This window comes from Argentina anserina, chromosome 3 (assembly GCF_933775445.1).
Source record: "Argentina anserina chromosome 3, drPotAnse1.1, whole genome shotgun sequence".
Lineage (NCBI taxonomy): Eukaryota > Viridiplantae > Streptophyta > Magnoliopsida > Rosales > Rosaceae > Argentina > Argentina anserina.
In genome coordinates this window covers 1,101,179-1,114,821 of record NC_065874.1, presented here as the reverse complement: position 1 = coordinate 1,114,821, position 13,643 = coordinate 1,101,179, and the positions used below count along the sequence as shown (strand labels likewise).

At 37.9% G+C, this 13,643-nt stretch overlaps 3 protein-coding genes across 7 annotated transcripts; 2 read left to right on the top strand and 1 right to left on the bottom strand.

Annotated features, from left to right (window-relative positions):
- The first annotated feature begins 2,839 nt into the window (after window positions 1-2,839).
- On the top strand, window positions 2,840-5,743 carry LOC126789030 (glucose-6-phosphate/phosphate translocator 2, chloroplastic-like). Its single transcript, XM_050515074.1, has 5 exons — window positions 2,840-3,547; window positions 3,636-3,861; window positions 4,001-4,223; window positions 4,630-4,843; window positions 5,309-5,743. The coding sequence occupies exons 1-5, from the start codon at window positions 3,035-3,037 to the stop codon at window positions 5,339-5,341; spliced, it is 1,209 nt and encodes a 402-aa protein (XP_050371031.1). The 5' UTR covers window positions 2,840-3,034; the 3' UTR covers window positions 5,342-5,743.
- Window positions 5,744-5,801: 58 nt separating this feature from the next.
- On the top strand, window positions 5,802-10,323 carry LOC126789027 (beta-glucosidase 47). 5 transcript variants are annotated; one of them, XM_050515070.1, is made up of 13 exons: window positions 5,802-5,950; window positions 6,856-7,001; window positions 7,089-7,155; window positions 7,249-7,307; window positions 8,020-8,095; window positions 8,194-8,268; window positions 8,355-8,442; window positions 8,551-8,803; window positions 8,883-8,998; window positions 9,091-9,346; window positions 9,459-9,561; window positions 9,655-9,763; window positions 9,842-10,323. In XM_050515070.1, exons 2-13 carry the CDS (start codon window positions 6,858-6,860, stop codon window positions 10,038-10,040), a joined length of 1,545 nt encoding a protein of 514 aa, XP_050371027.1. In that variant the 5' UTR covers window positions 5,802-5,950; window positions 6,856-6,857; the 3' UTR covers window positions 10,041-10,323. The 5 variants fall into 5 exon arrangements, 3 of the variants coding, with proteins under 3 accessions (XP_050371027.1, XP_050371028.1, XP_050371026.1); XR_007671469.1 differs by having other exon boundaries at window positions 5,896-7,001; window positions 9,459-9,526; window positions 9,845-9,993; XR_007671470.1 differs by having other exon boundaries at window positions 5,896-7,001; window positions 9,459-9,526; window positions 9,842-9,881.
- A 149-nt stretch (window positions 10,324-10,472) lies between these two features.
- LOC126789028 (RNA pseudouridine synthase 6, chloroplastic) lies at window positions 10,473-13,630 on the bottom strand. Its single transcript, XM_050515072.1, has 9 exons — window positions 13,374-13,630; window positions 12,753-12,878; window positions 12,387-12,641; window positions 12,229-12,310; window positions 12,001-12,116; window positions 11,800-11,854; window positions 11,520-11,631; window positions 10,886-11,055; window positions 10,473-10,772 (listed from the first exon to the last, which is right to left on the bottom strand). The coding sequence occupies exons 1-9, from the start codon at window positions 13,610-13,612 to the stop codon at window positions 10,500-10,502; spliced, it is 1,428 nt and encodes a 475-aa protein (XP_050371029.1). The 5' UTR covers window positions 13,613-13,630; the 3' UTR covers window positions 10,473-10,499.
- Window positions 13,631-13,643: the final 13 nt, after the last annotated feature.

Genomic DNA, 13,643 nt, shown 5'->3' with positions numbered 1-13,643 from the left:
TTAATGTCTTGGAGGTCAATTGGATATATTTATCAATTAATCGATGTATCAGTTGGTTTAAGTGTTTCAATTGTTTCATTAACCGTGAATAACTTGTTTAATATCTTGATGATTGTGCTCATTGTGCTTAGGTGGTCCTAGCTGATGCACCAGAACTACTGGCCCAGCTGCCTTTGTTCAATGATATGATCACTTTGGAGCTTGACATGACCACTAGCATTGGTAGCGAACCATTCTTGCCGATGCTCCACAACTGTCCTTCTCTTCAAACTTTGATATTCCCTGAGGTAACTTCAGAAGTACTGCAATGTGTTCTCTTGTATTTATTTTCCAGCAATGTTGTTGAAGGGCACCTCAATTATGCCATAGGGGATTGACGCATCCTCAGATGTTGCTAAAGATGGAGTTTTGAAGCCCTTGCCTCCATGCTTCTCGCACATGAAAGAGATTGAAGTCTATGATTTTAATGGAGATGAGGATAACATAGATGCAGTGAAAATTCTGCTAAAGAATGCAACCGTTTTGGAGAAGATGACTGTAACTTGGGGTACAGACAATGAAATGGGGCTAGAGAAGAAACACGATGTTCACAAACAGATATTTGATCTTTCAAGAGTATCAGAAAGCTGTGAAGTTGTTCTTACTTCTTGAACTTATTGTTTGAGTCATTTAGTTTTAAAATGTGTGATCTAGACTTTGACTTGAATCTTTGACATTTCTGCGTTTGAAAGTTGAAACTGCTGGTGAATGCAACTGTTGATGATAAAAAAAAAAGATACTCGAAGTATATGTCAACTTTCAAGAAGGTTCTATTGCCCCTATGTTTTAAACGAATTGCTCAATCCTTATTGTTCGGATTGCTCATTTCAAACTTTGATATGTTGATCCTTCTGTACTATATGCTTGAATCGATTTTAGTCGTGTTTTACAAATCCAAGCGATACAGACTATGCATGATGACCAATAATCCTCACTCAACGAATCAAAAGGTTGTTATTAATGTTATAGACTTGTTGATCGATGCAAATCCAAATATACCAGATCATAAGTTCATGTATAACCAATTCTCAAGGTTATTTCGAAGAACAGATGATGTCAAAGACATCAGAATATTCATACATATATACCATATTAGCTTCTGCATTAGCATCACGAGCATTAGGGTCCACGATTATAAGGGTCACCTACCATAAACTGATAAAAAACGATCTTTCATTCTTGACGACCCCAACCAGAGCTTGCCTGGAGCCGTTGGTTAATACCCTTTACTTCAAAATTTTCTGCATCGTTCAAAAATGTGAAAGCAACAGTGGAAATGAGCATCATTGTTGGCATGTTGTTACATGCAGATGAGCAAAGACAGACTCGGCATGCAAGTTTCGGCTTCATGCCCTGACGTGACTACCAGCAAGGCCCCAGGTGTCCATCGCCTTCTCATCAAGATATGTTTTTCTTTGGTTCCATTCAATCATTCAGCTCGGAACGGTGTCGTTTACCTGTTAGATTAAGTGAGACTTGGAATGCATTAGCGGTCTAGAATAGAGCGCTGTACATATGTTGTGTGTGGTTGCTTCAATCTTAGAGGGCTAAAATGGAGGTTGGTGGATTAAAGAATACAAGGGGTTGTTGTGTTGTTACATCAAATAATGATGGCTGATATTTTTGGTTGGAAAGAAAAGGGGGTCAAAGAAGCAGAGGAGGGAGGGAAAGATCAACCCTGAATGAATCTCTAAGTTGAAGTTGTTATGAGGATTGAGCCGACTAGAGTAATAATTTTCTAAAAGTTGTCGTTAACATTCATTTATCAAGGTTAAATGGTAAATACCGGAATTTGAAAGTTGAATATGCATTGCAACTCTTGCTTACACTTTTGCCATGTTCATACTCTCATACGATTGGATTGTGTTTGGTTTCGAAGAAGTAAAACAAATGAAATATCGAGCCAACTTAGTTCTTGCCTAACACACTTTTGCGTCCGCTTATTTTCTTTTTCTCGACCGCTTGATCGAGAAATTTTTATATGTTACCGTAGTACACGTGACAGTGTTTAGTGATACTCCTTATATATTATATTTTGACACGTGAATTTATTACACCAAAATTATAATTTAACATATTTTTATTATTTGTAAAATGATTTTTATATGTATTGATGATTTTGAACTAGAATTTTCGGTTTAGATTTTAGAGTTTAGAGTATAGAGTATAGGGCATAAGGTATAGTGTATATGATTTAGGGTATAGGGTATATGATTTAGTGTTTAGGGTGTAAGGTATAGGGTATATGGTATAGGGTTTAGGGTGTAGAGTTTAGAGTATTAGAGTTTATGGTGTATGGTTTTAAAACGAAACCTAAATTTTTTTTAACAAAATAACTAAAATATAATTTTTTAATTAAATTTTACATGTCAAATATAATTAGAACTTAAAAGTAAATCACTAAACATTGTCACGTAATGTTACGACAACAATAAAAAATTTCTCGCCTGATTTACAGATTCGCGACCACCTAGCTCTGCCTAGCTTCCATTTAGGGTCCCCTAAATGGCTAACTTCATATCGTTTATGGTGCTGACTCGCTTTCTATACTTCTAGTAATGAGTATAGAACTCAAGGGCCAAATAATCTTACGAGAATTCTCATTACCATTAAAATCGAAATGTAAAAAAATAAAATAATAATAATAATAATAATAATAATTCTATTTACATAATATGGTAAACAATGATTACAATATGAAGACAAGTGTTTCACAACCCACAAACTCGCACACTGAACGGTCGAAACTTGCTTCACCTCTTCTCCCTCGTTATATATAAAGAGACTCCCCTCTGCTCTTCTTCTTCATCTTCTTCACAGCAAAGACCTTTTCAAAGCTCCCCTTACAATCACTCACACTTTCCCTCTCTTTCTCTCTGTTTTTCTCACCCTACATTCTCTGGTTTCTCTCCAAGCTCTCCTCTCTCTCCATCTTATAAAACACATCATCATTTAGCAAGAAACGATCCCAGAACCACCATTAACACAAGCCAACATGATCTCTTCCGTCAGGCTCAGAACCCCGACGTTCACGTCGGCACAGCTCTCCACCCAGAAATGTTCATTGCCGATAATAGAACATTGTTCCTTCCCTAATAATATTCACAATGGGAAACAGAGCATGCTCTGTTTTCACAAGCCGCTCCACATTTCTTCAGCGGAGAGCTTCGCATTGGTGGCCATAAGCCATAAGAGGGATTCGACGAGGTGTGAGGCGTATGAGGCAGACAGTTCACGCCCGATCGAGATCAACATCGACCTGCCGGACCATCAGGCTCGGAAGGAGACAGCCCAGACGTTGAGGATTAGTATCTACTTTGCGACCTGGTGGGCTTTGAATGTTGTGTTCAATATTTACAACAAGAAGGTTTTGAATGTCTTCCCATTTCCATGGCTTACGTCGACGTTGTCACTCGCAACTGGGTCTCTGATGATGCTCATTTCTTGGGCTGTTGGGATTGCTGAAGCCCCCAAGACAGATGTGGACTTCTGGAAGACACTGTCTCCGGTATGCAAAACATGTTTGATCCGTAATGATATGAAGTTTGTGGTGTTTTGATTGGATTGGTTTGTTGATTTTTGTGTTGTTTGTATAGGTTGCAGTGGCACATTCAATTGGTCATGTAGCGGCGACTGTGAGTATGGCAAATGTTGCAGTTTCGTTCACTCATATCATCAAGAGTGGTGAACCTGCTTTCAGTGTCTTGGTTTCTAGGTTCTTGTTAGGCGAAACCTTTCCCACTTCTGTTTACCTCTCATTGTTGCCCATTATTGGAGGATGTGGGCTTGCTGCTATAACCGAGCTCAATTTCAACATGATTGGTGAGCAAAATTTGTTGAATTGTGATAGTTTTGATTGATGGAACTCTGCATTTATCACATTTTGATGTTGCATCTGTATAGTTTGGTGATTGTTGATTTTACTGATGAGTACCAAATTGTGCTGCTTTGTGTACATCAGGGTTTATGGGAGCTATGATATCAAATCTGGCATTCGTGTTTCGAAACATATTTTCGAAGAAAGGGATGAAGGGGAAGTCTGTCAGTGGCATGAACTACTATGCTTGTCTGTCTATGTTGTCTCTATTGATCCTGATTCCGTTTGCCATTGCCGTCGAGGGTCCCCAGGTATGGGCTGCTGGATGGAAGACAGCCCTTGAACAGATTGGTCCCAATTTCGTATGGTAAAATACAATCACCTAAATCTGTGTGTAATTATAATTGTTGGGTTGCTTGTGTTGGTATGCCTGATCCAATTCAACTATGAAGTAGAAAATAATATATTGCATGCTTGTAGACATAGCAGAATGGTTGAGTACTTGGTATCTAGTATATATCTAGACAATGAACTCGAAGTTAGAACATTAGAGAAGCATACAATTGCATGAGTAGGATATATGACTTGCAGAACTTGGCTTCTGAATTTTCTTGCTGTAGGTTTGAATTGGTTAGGTGAAACTGATTGGCTCTGTCCATTTAGTTGTTAGTTGCTTGTACACAAAGGCCTCTAAGCTGAGCTTTCATTATGTGCTAGTTTGGATCTTGAAGGGACTACCTAGCTTATGAAATTTGTAAATGTATTCAAAACAGGTGGGTGGCAGCTCAAAGTATCTTCTATCACTTGTATAATCAGGTTTCGTACATGTCGCTCGATCAAATTTCTCCCTTGACATTCAGCATTGGGAACACAATGAAGCGTATTTCCGTCATAGTTTCTTCCATCATCATTTTCCGGACTCCTGTTCAACCGATCAATTGCCTCGGAGCAGCCATTGCAATCTTTGGCACCTTCCTTTACTCACAGGTAAATATAAATTTACTTTCTCATCGATTAATTAGATGACTGCTCTGTATGCAATCTTACAATATTGGATCAGAATCTCAAAATTTGTCTGGGGTCAAAATGCCTAATGTTATGCATGGCTAAGATTTATGTTTAGTTTCCAATATGCATCCTTCAATAGTTCAATCCCACTTGTTCATATGGTGACAAAGAACTCACAGAAGGTGGCCTTATAACATTTCAAGGGCCACAAAATATTATATGGGGGCAATCAAAATGCGAAGGAACTGCTCGCCGCCACCCACGATCACCGATCCACGGCGCCGTCATGCTTGGGATGAAACCCTAGTTTTCCCCTTTCGGGTCGCTCCGCAAAACACGGAGACGCCCGCATGTTAAATTTTCAACTTCCAAAGTTAAAATCTTCATGTAATAGGCAGATTGGAGTACTTGGCTGACAATTTTGCCGTTAAACTTTGTGTGCAGAGCAACAAGGGCAACAAGGGCAGCAAGAAGTGAGGAAGTTTGAAGATATCAAAGCTAGCATGTAACACAGCCGATTACGAGATACGATGAGACTGGTCTGCTTATAGATATCTGGATATTTGGACGATCAATCAAACGGGTATCTGAGTGTATGGTCAACTGAACTTCCTTGTTTTGTGTGATCGAGATCATAGTCTTGAAACCACGGATTTGGCTCATATGGTTAGCGTATGCGTACAAGTCTTTTTGTTCAGTGGTTGAGAGCTGAGAATTTGTATTGTAGATTTTGTAGTAAATAAGAAGCATGCTTATTGAGGCCAGTTACCTTTTGAGGCACAATAAGAGCTGGATTTCAGATTTTGTCAAATCATTGCGTGCATAGAAATGATGCAGCAACTTGAAACTGTCAAATACAAGCCTGGGATGTTACTCTCAGACCTGATCATGGATTTGGTAGCTAGAGTGTTTGGCTCCTACAAGTCTTTTTATTCACTGGTACCTCGAGAGCTAAGAAAATGTATGGTAGATTACTTCTGCAGTACCGTTACCTTGTGAGGCACATTAGGAGTTGGACTTCAAATTTTATCAGATCAAGGTGTCATACAAATGATACAAAAACCTGAACTGTCAAGAAAAATCCTGGTATAGTACTTTCAGACATGATCATATTTATGAAATGCACACAACACAAACAAGAACCATCTTACACGATAAGGCCTCAAGCAGAAAACTTTTTGAGTAGCAGTTGTTCAGCATTGCTTCTAGAACTGTCGAAATCGCTTGAAGGGCTTGTTTGTATTTGCTTGCCTTGTGGTATTGGTTTATATCATGAAATAAGTCGGTTTACAAGCTATTAACCATGCTACACTGCATAAGCGCCAATGTTTTGTGAGTTACCAGTTGGTTTGAGCTTCTGTAACATTAGTGATACTTTTCTTTGACAATGATAGATGTCCTAGTCTACTTTTCTAGACATATTAACAACTCATTTTGATGCAAAAGAATACATAGATATTTAACAATTCTGAATCCTGACTGGTTATTCTCTTAATCACGTGAATTATGCTTATATGTCAATTCTAATTAGTCGACTGTTTGAGGGGAAAATTTCGTTGATATGTCTAGCCTATCAATTATCGCTGTAATGATTATCGAATTTGTAGCTGCAATGATTATCATATTAACTGCTACGATGATTGTTAGTAATAATAAATAATCACCGCAGTTACAAACACTAATTAGTATCACTTTATATCATGGCTACATAATTTATAACCCCATCGACTTTGTGCATTGTGCTACGTTATGTGTAGGCCCCCACCCCCAGGACTTCTGCTTATTATTGGTTTTGAGGTCTTCCAGTTTTGCAATTATGAAACTTTTGTCAAAAATCATTAGTAACATAATATAATCATTTAGTTCAGTACTGTACGTAGGCCTCACTTCCGAATAGTGGCATCAAAGGCATTGTTGCTTCACTCTTATAGAGGCTTCTCTGTTTGTGAACCTCATAACTGATTAGTTTTTTGACTATTCTGCTCTCACAGTTATGGAGATCTTATCAGTATTTCATGCTTTCCTCATTATTGAGATCATGTTCATTTCGGTTCTCGTTGTGTCATGTAATCACATATCCATGAAAGGAAACTCCCGCAGCAACTTTCTCTTCGGAACTGCATCCTCTTCTTATCAGGTATATATGTAGACTTTATATATCCTGTAAACTCAGTTTCTTTGAGTTATAGATATAATTACCATTCTTATTTCATGTACTTTTCAGTTTGAAGGAGCTTTTCTAAATGATGGTAAAGGTCTCAGCAACTGGGATGTCTTCACTCACGAACCTGGTTAGAGTGTTTGATAATTTTTTATTTACTCATCGCTTCTATGCATTTTCATCCAAATTCGATGCTAAAGATCGTTTGGTTGGCTTGTCATAGGGAGGATCCTGGATGGTTCTACTGGAGATGTTGCTGTTGATCAGTACCATCTTTATCAGGTTGCCCTTGATTTAATGATGATGACAGATATTACATTTATGTTATTCTCTGAATACATAATTTCCTCTCAGCTGAATCCATTTTGACATGTTTGTTGTGCTATTTTTTCCTTTTTTATTTGTTAGTAGTGCCAACGATTTTGCGTTTATGTTTCCTATCCAATCCCTATATGCAAACTGCATTAGTTTGAATTTTGAAACAAATCAGCATAATTTATTTAGGAACCTTATACTATTCTGTATATTGTTGCACTTGTGTATCTGGATTTCTGTTAATGAATCAATCTTGCAAAGTGCTCAGGGCATTCAGGCATAAGACCATTGTATGCTGAATGTATCATGTTGAATTATTTGCCATCCATATTATTGACCCTAATTATTAGGTGGGTTAATAGGTGTTCCCATAAGGAGACATGCAAATCTTATTAGTTGTCTGTGAGTGTAGGAATGAAGATAATAGATGCTGCTTAGTGAAGATTGTTGAATTCGAATCTGACCTACCCTATTTATGATGCATGATCAATTGCAAACCCTACTTGCATGTCATGCTTGTAGTAATGTCTTCAAACTTAATTGCACTAAAATATTCACCAGGGGATAATTTGGTGAGCTAATGAAGAGAAAACAACATTCATATCGCCGGTTTATATGACTGCTGTGTATAGATTAATCACTGATAATCGGTTTTGCATCTATATATATGAGATAACAGGAAGACTTTGATATCATGAATTACACTGGAGTTAACAGCTACCGTTTTTCTATATCATGGGCAAGAATTTTACCTAGTAAGCTTTTGTTCATTACTTGATCAAGTTTTCAATATGATTATCGTGGCGTTCAGTCTTCACATATCTTAACAATGTCTCCTATAACTACAAACCAGAAGGAAGATTTGGAAAAGTGAACAGAGCTGGCATTGATCACTATATGAAGTTCATCGACGCTCTTCTGCTTAGAGGTCTTCTTTGTTACCATCAATGTTTCATGTACTCAATGTTCATGCACAAGTATCGAGTTTCAAACATATTTCGTATCCTTGTTTAGGAATCCAGCCATTTGTGACATTAACTCACTTCGACATACCTCAGGAACTTGAAGAAAGATATGGATCTTGGCTAAGTCCCCATTTGCAGTAAGCAGAATCTGTTTCCTTACCTCCACTGTTATCCAAAAACTATATGATATAGGGATTGTAAGTCGATCATCACTTATATTGAGACAATATTTCACTTTTTTGCAGGGAAGATTTTAGCTACTATGCAAATATATGTTTCAAATTCTTTGGAGATAAAGTCAAGTACTGGTCAACTTTCAATGAGCCCAATGTTATGGTCCTTCGTGGATATATGTATGGGACTAACCCACCATCTCGCTGCTCTCCCCCTTATGGAAATTGCTCCAGTGGAGACTCAGAAAGAGAGCCTTTCATTGCTGCTCATAACATAATTTTATCCCATGCAGCTGCTGTGAATATATACCGAACCAAATATCAGGTCTTCATATAACATCTTGCCGTAGATACAATACTAGCTAACTCATTAAGTTCGGTTAAATGATGTCTGTAACATACAGAAGAAACAAGGAGGGAGCACTGGAATTGTGATGAATTCTATATGGTTTGAACCCATCAGCAGCTCTTTAGAAGACAAATTAGCTGCTGAGAGGGCTCAGTCTTTCTTCTTCAACTGGTATGAAGTTGTGTGTAGTGTTCTTCCAGCTATGCATAACATACTTACTAACACGTGGTCTGACTAATATATAACTAAAATGTTCAATGCAGGTTTTTAGACCCAATTTTACATGGTAGATACCCTGCAGAAATGCATGAGCTTCTAGGAGATGATTTGCCTGTGTTTTCCAAGTTTGATCGGGAGATACTGAAGACTGGATTAGACTTCATTGGTATCAATCACTACACCAGCTTTTACGCAAAAGACTGTATGTTTTCGCCATGCGAACCAGGAAAAGGAGCTTCAAGGATAGAGGGTTATGCTTTGCGAACTGCACTGAAAGATGGAGTCTACATTGGAGAACCGGTTTGTAATCTCTTGTCAATTATCAGAATCACCACAACACTAGTTTTCTAATAACTATATATATCTGACCTATTTGTTGATCTAGACTTCACTTTCTTTGCTGTTGATTTAGACTTCAATCGAGGGGTTATATGTGTACCCTGAAGGAATGCAGAAGGCGGTTACTTACATAAAAGAGAGGTACAATAATACCCCAATGTTTATTACAGAAAATGGTAAGCTCAAAAATTTATGAATAAATTAAAAGAGAACAATCTCCATTATTATAGCAATAAAACTTCTTGATGAGATTGAATTGGATATTTTAGGGTATGGTGTTGAGGAGATGCCGAATTCCACAGATGATGAACTGTTGCATGATGTCAAGAGAGTGGAGTACCTGAGAAGTTACTTTGAGGCACTAGCAGATACAATGAGGTATATACTCGATCAACTATGCATGAAGTGCTTCAAAATGTGGTAAAGGGCTAACTGAATTTATGTAAATATGGACAGAAGTGATGGAGCAGATGTAAGAGGGTATTTCGTGTGGTCATTGCTTGACAATTTCGAGTGGACGTATGGATATACGATACGTTTTGGACTTTACCGTGTTGATTATGGCACTCTTAAGAGAACTCCCAGACTATCTGCGGCTTGGTACAGACAATTTATAGCTGATAACCCCCTGCAGATTCTGAGTGCCCATGAATGATCAAGAAAGCAAATGACAAGGCGTCCCAAGCTATACCAGTTACTTGTATCGTATTTTTGAGGATCATGAAAAAGCTTGCAGTTAACAAAGAAATTTATCAACTACTTGTTCTGCTAGAAAATAGGAGGAAAAGCAGCTCGTGAAGGGATTAATAATGAGCTACTCGGACAAGTTTAATTTCCTACTGTACACTTGGACGACTTCATAATCTAGCTCTTTGTTATTGAGGCTAAGGTACATTGTGTTGTTTACCTATAGTAGAGAGCTACGTACATTAACATTGGGTCATTGGCTAATCAGTAGTCCAGTACAAGCCATGGTAACCACGTCTTCTATGGCATTGTCCTCTCCTATCATCCCTGTTGAAAAACGAGGTTGTGCCATGGTCCAGTACACATGATACATTAAAGGGCACACTGACTCCAGCCAAACGAAAATGCCATACCATACAACTAAATGCTATCTCCACCACGGAGCTCTAGCCTCAAAGCTGTACTCACCATCATCCCATGAGATCTGACAAGCTTGAAGACCAATAGCAACATTAGGTTCTTTTCCGTGCCGTGCCATCCACTCAGTAGCAGCTCTTTCTTTATCATTTTCACCAGTATATTGTTTCTTGTGTTTGCCAAATGGGTTCAGCTCAGGATTTGCCATCTCTGCAATTGCAGCTGGCATGTACATGGAATCACCCACTAGAGGTGCACCACGAGCAGCCAATTGTGCTCGAATCTGCACCATAATATACTTATCTCAGTCATTGCAGATAACCAAGCAGCGACAATGATCACAGTCCAGAGTGTATGACCAAAAGGATAGTAATTCAATAAACCATTGGTGCAAACCTGATGAGTTTTCCCAGTCAAAAGGTTGATTTTACATTCATATGCATAATCTTTTGAAGGCCACCCACAATCTACCACACCATATTGCTCTTCAATTATAGAATTAGGCCAAGGAATCTCCTTGCATTCAATGACCTCAAGTTGACACAAGCTCCACCTTTCAATTGATTCTGTATATAATAATTTTCTGAGTTTGCCAAGAGGACACATAATTTCCGATGAAATATAAAAGTTTAATCAACAGAGCTTGGAAAAAATAATTTTTGTAATTGTTGCTGTCGTCTTCAAGTAAATAAGAAAATGCTTTCGTATTCTTATTGGATTTTAAACAAATTAACGAGCACCTCAATTAGTTTGTAATATTATATAGATAAAAATATGTTTGCTAAAATGATTTGAACAACATAAGTCATGCCTATTTGTATCACCTGTGATGAGAAAACACTTTCTAGTGTTACAAGTCACAACTACTGAACTACATCCTCAACAAGTATTTAAGATCTAGAAGAGGAAAGCAGATAAGGAAATGCAAAACAATGTGATGAGAATGTTTGGCCCATTAGAACTTGACACACTGAAATAATGAAAAATTCCTCACATTAAACTAATCCAGACAGTGCTTGAATAGACTTACCTTCTGAAATGAGTCTTGGAGCCACATTGATAGGACGCATGTAGTGAGTAATTGTTCCTAGTGGCACAGGAGCAGCAGCAAGAGCAAGATAAAGCTTCTTCACTTTTTTCTCCTAGGTAAAAGACATGAAAATAAGCTCAAGAGCATAAGAAGACAAGTTTTTTGGGTTGCCACAGTAATAAGGAACCCCACAGTTTATCAGTTATTGGAGTCTATCCTCCCAGTAAAATAAAGCTAGTTAAATCTAATATAAACCAATGCATTAAAGAGCAAAACTTACTCGGATTTTTCCATGAAAAACTGAGCAATACTCCTTGGTTCTAGCTAAGATAACACTGCAAGTGGGTAATTACTAGAATCAACCTCTAAGATTAACATAAAAACTGGTTCTAGCTAAGACAAATCTGCAAGTGGGTAATTACTAGAAACAACCTCTATGTCACATCAACATAAAAACAGTAATTTATGTGACAGACATTACCATCCCTCTGTACAATTGTCAATCTGATGTGTAGTCATCAGAGGGGTTGTTAGTCCCAAGGCACGGGAGGTAAAGGTCGCACAACTTTCTTCGATGTTGTCAGTGGTTCCTCCAACCTGACCAAATTTTCTAGAGTCAAAGCTAAATCATAGGAAAAACTTTCCAATGCTAGATAAGAGGCACTGGATGAACAAAAAACTACAATGAAGGTTGTATTATGATACATACTGTTGTACCAGCAGGTTTGTCCAACACCACAAAGTCTTCGGTTACAGCTATAACTCTTGATTTCCAGTCAATTTCATAGCACCTGAACAAAATATGATGTGAACAGCAATAACACCAGTAAACTTGACGATAAAGACCTGCTAAATGTTTAGTTATACCTAGGAAAACGTTTCGGGTGTACATGCACACGTAAGTAAGTTCCATCTTCAACAAATTGGTCTGCATGTGTGATCCTGAAAGTCTTCTGTGCTTCTCTTACAGTTTTTCCTTTGATAGATTCTCTCTTTTTCAGTATTGAGGGTGCTGTAACTTCTTTATATACCCTCATTTGTTCGGGGGTCGCACTTGGAGGTGGCTTTGGACATACAAGAGCGTAATACACAGCTCCAAAATGGATGAGATCTGCAACAAACCTTCGAGCAATGAAATTATTTTTGCAGATATTACACTAACTTGTTTACAGCAGAAAAAATAATCCATTTAGTAAAGAGAATAATAAATAGAACAAAAGGAGCAGCACTCACTGAGCAGGAAGATCCAGATTTTTGCATATATATTCTAGAACAGGGCCTCCTTCTGAAACAACCAAGTGTTCTACTCTTGGCAGTCCATTTTGCGAGGGACAGGGAAGCAAACGAGTATATGGATAGCTAAAAGAAGGTAAGGTATCAAAGTCAGAAACACAAAGGAGTAAGCATTCAAATGTTAGCATATACTATACTACTATAGTTTCAATTCCTGATCACCACAATGGATAGAAACAAGTGCCAAATGCCAAATATACAATTCTAAAAATAGTTTTGTGATTAAAACTCAGCAGCTATATAAATGTTGGTAACAAAATGGGACATCAATCTGAACCTGCATCCAAATAACTATCTTTCAAACAATGTCAAAATAGCTATGTGATGTAAAAGATGCCTATGTCAATCTGAAATTCCATTCAAATAACTATCTTTCAATCAATGTAAATGTAATATGACAGTTTCACAATTCCCATCAGTAAAAACAAAAACTTTGCAATCTAAAACGACAAAAATTAAAACTTCCATCCCCATATCTGCATTACACAACAAATTAACTCCAAAACTCACACACCCAAAAACACAAACAACCAATAAACATTGGAAACTCTTCTACCTTACCCATAAACAGAAGAAGCAGCAGTTGGGTAAGTAACCTCTTCCTTCAAAGACTCACAAGCAACCCTTCTCTTCTTCCTCTTTGACCTCTTAGAGAACCAAGCCACCTTCACCTGCTGGTAGCTCCTTAACTGTTCACTCACAGCAACATGGGTCAGCGCCAACGCGCGCACAACGGTCACCGGCGCAGTGAAACTCCGGCAATGACTTCCCAGAAGTGAAGCTAGACTCATTGAACCCATCTGAACCAAAAAGAACACTGCTTTGGTTTTA

What these genes read in the sequence shown, in the direction of transcription:
- LOC126789030 (XM_050515074.1), top strand. Translation starts at nt 3,035, where the DNA reads ATGATCTCTTCCGTCAGGCTCAGAACCCCGACGTTCACGTCGGCACAG. An exon ending in GCTCAATTTCAACATGATTG is followed by an intron (nt 3,862 to 4,000) that starts GTGAGCAAAATT and finishes TGTGTACATCAG; the next exon opens with GGTTTATGGGAGCTATGATA. An exon ending in GCACCTTCCTTTACTCACAG is followed by an intron (nt 4,844 to 5,308) that starts GTAAATATAAAT and finishes CTTTGTGTGCAG; the next exon opens with AGCAACAAGGGCAACAAGGG.
- LOC126789027 (XM_050515070.1), top strand. Translation starts at nt 6,858, where the DNA reads ATGGAGATCTTATCAGTATTTCATGCTTTCCTCATTATTGAGATCATG. An exon ending in CGACGCTCTTCTGCTTAGAG is followed by an intron (nt 8,269 to 8,354) that starts GTCTTCTTTGTT and finishes ATCCTTGTTTAG; the next exon opens with GAATCCAGCCATTTGTGACA. An exon ending in GCACTAGCAGATACAATGAG is followed by an intron (nt 9,764 to 9,841) that starts GTATATACTCGA and finishes AAATATGGACAG; the next exon opens with AAGTGATGGAGCAGATGTAA.
- LOC126789028 (XM_050515072.1), bottom strand. Translation starts at nt 13,612, where the DNA reads ATGGGTTCAATGAGTCTAGCTTCACTTCTGGGAAGTCATTGCCGGAGT. An exon ending in AATCTGGATCTTCCTGCTCA is followed by an intron (nt 12,642 to 12,752) that starts GTGAGTGCTGCT and finishes CATTGCTCGAAG; the next exon opens with GTTTGTTGCAGATCTCATCC. An exon ending in CACCCGAAACGTTTTCCTAG is followed by an intron (nt 12,311 to 12,386) that starts GTATAACTAAAC and finishes TATTTTGTTCAG; the next exon opens with GTGCTATGAAATTGACTGGA.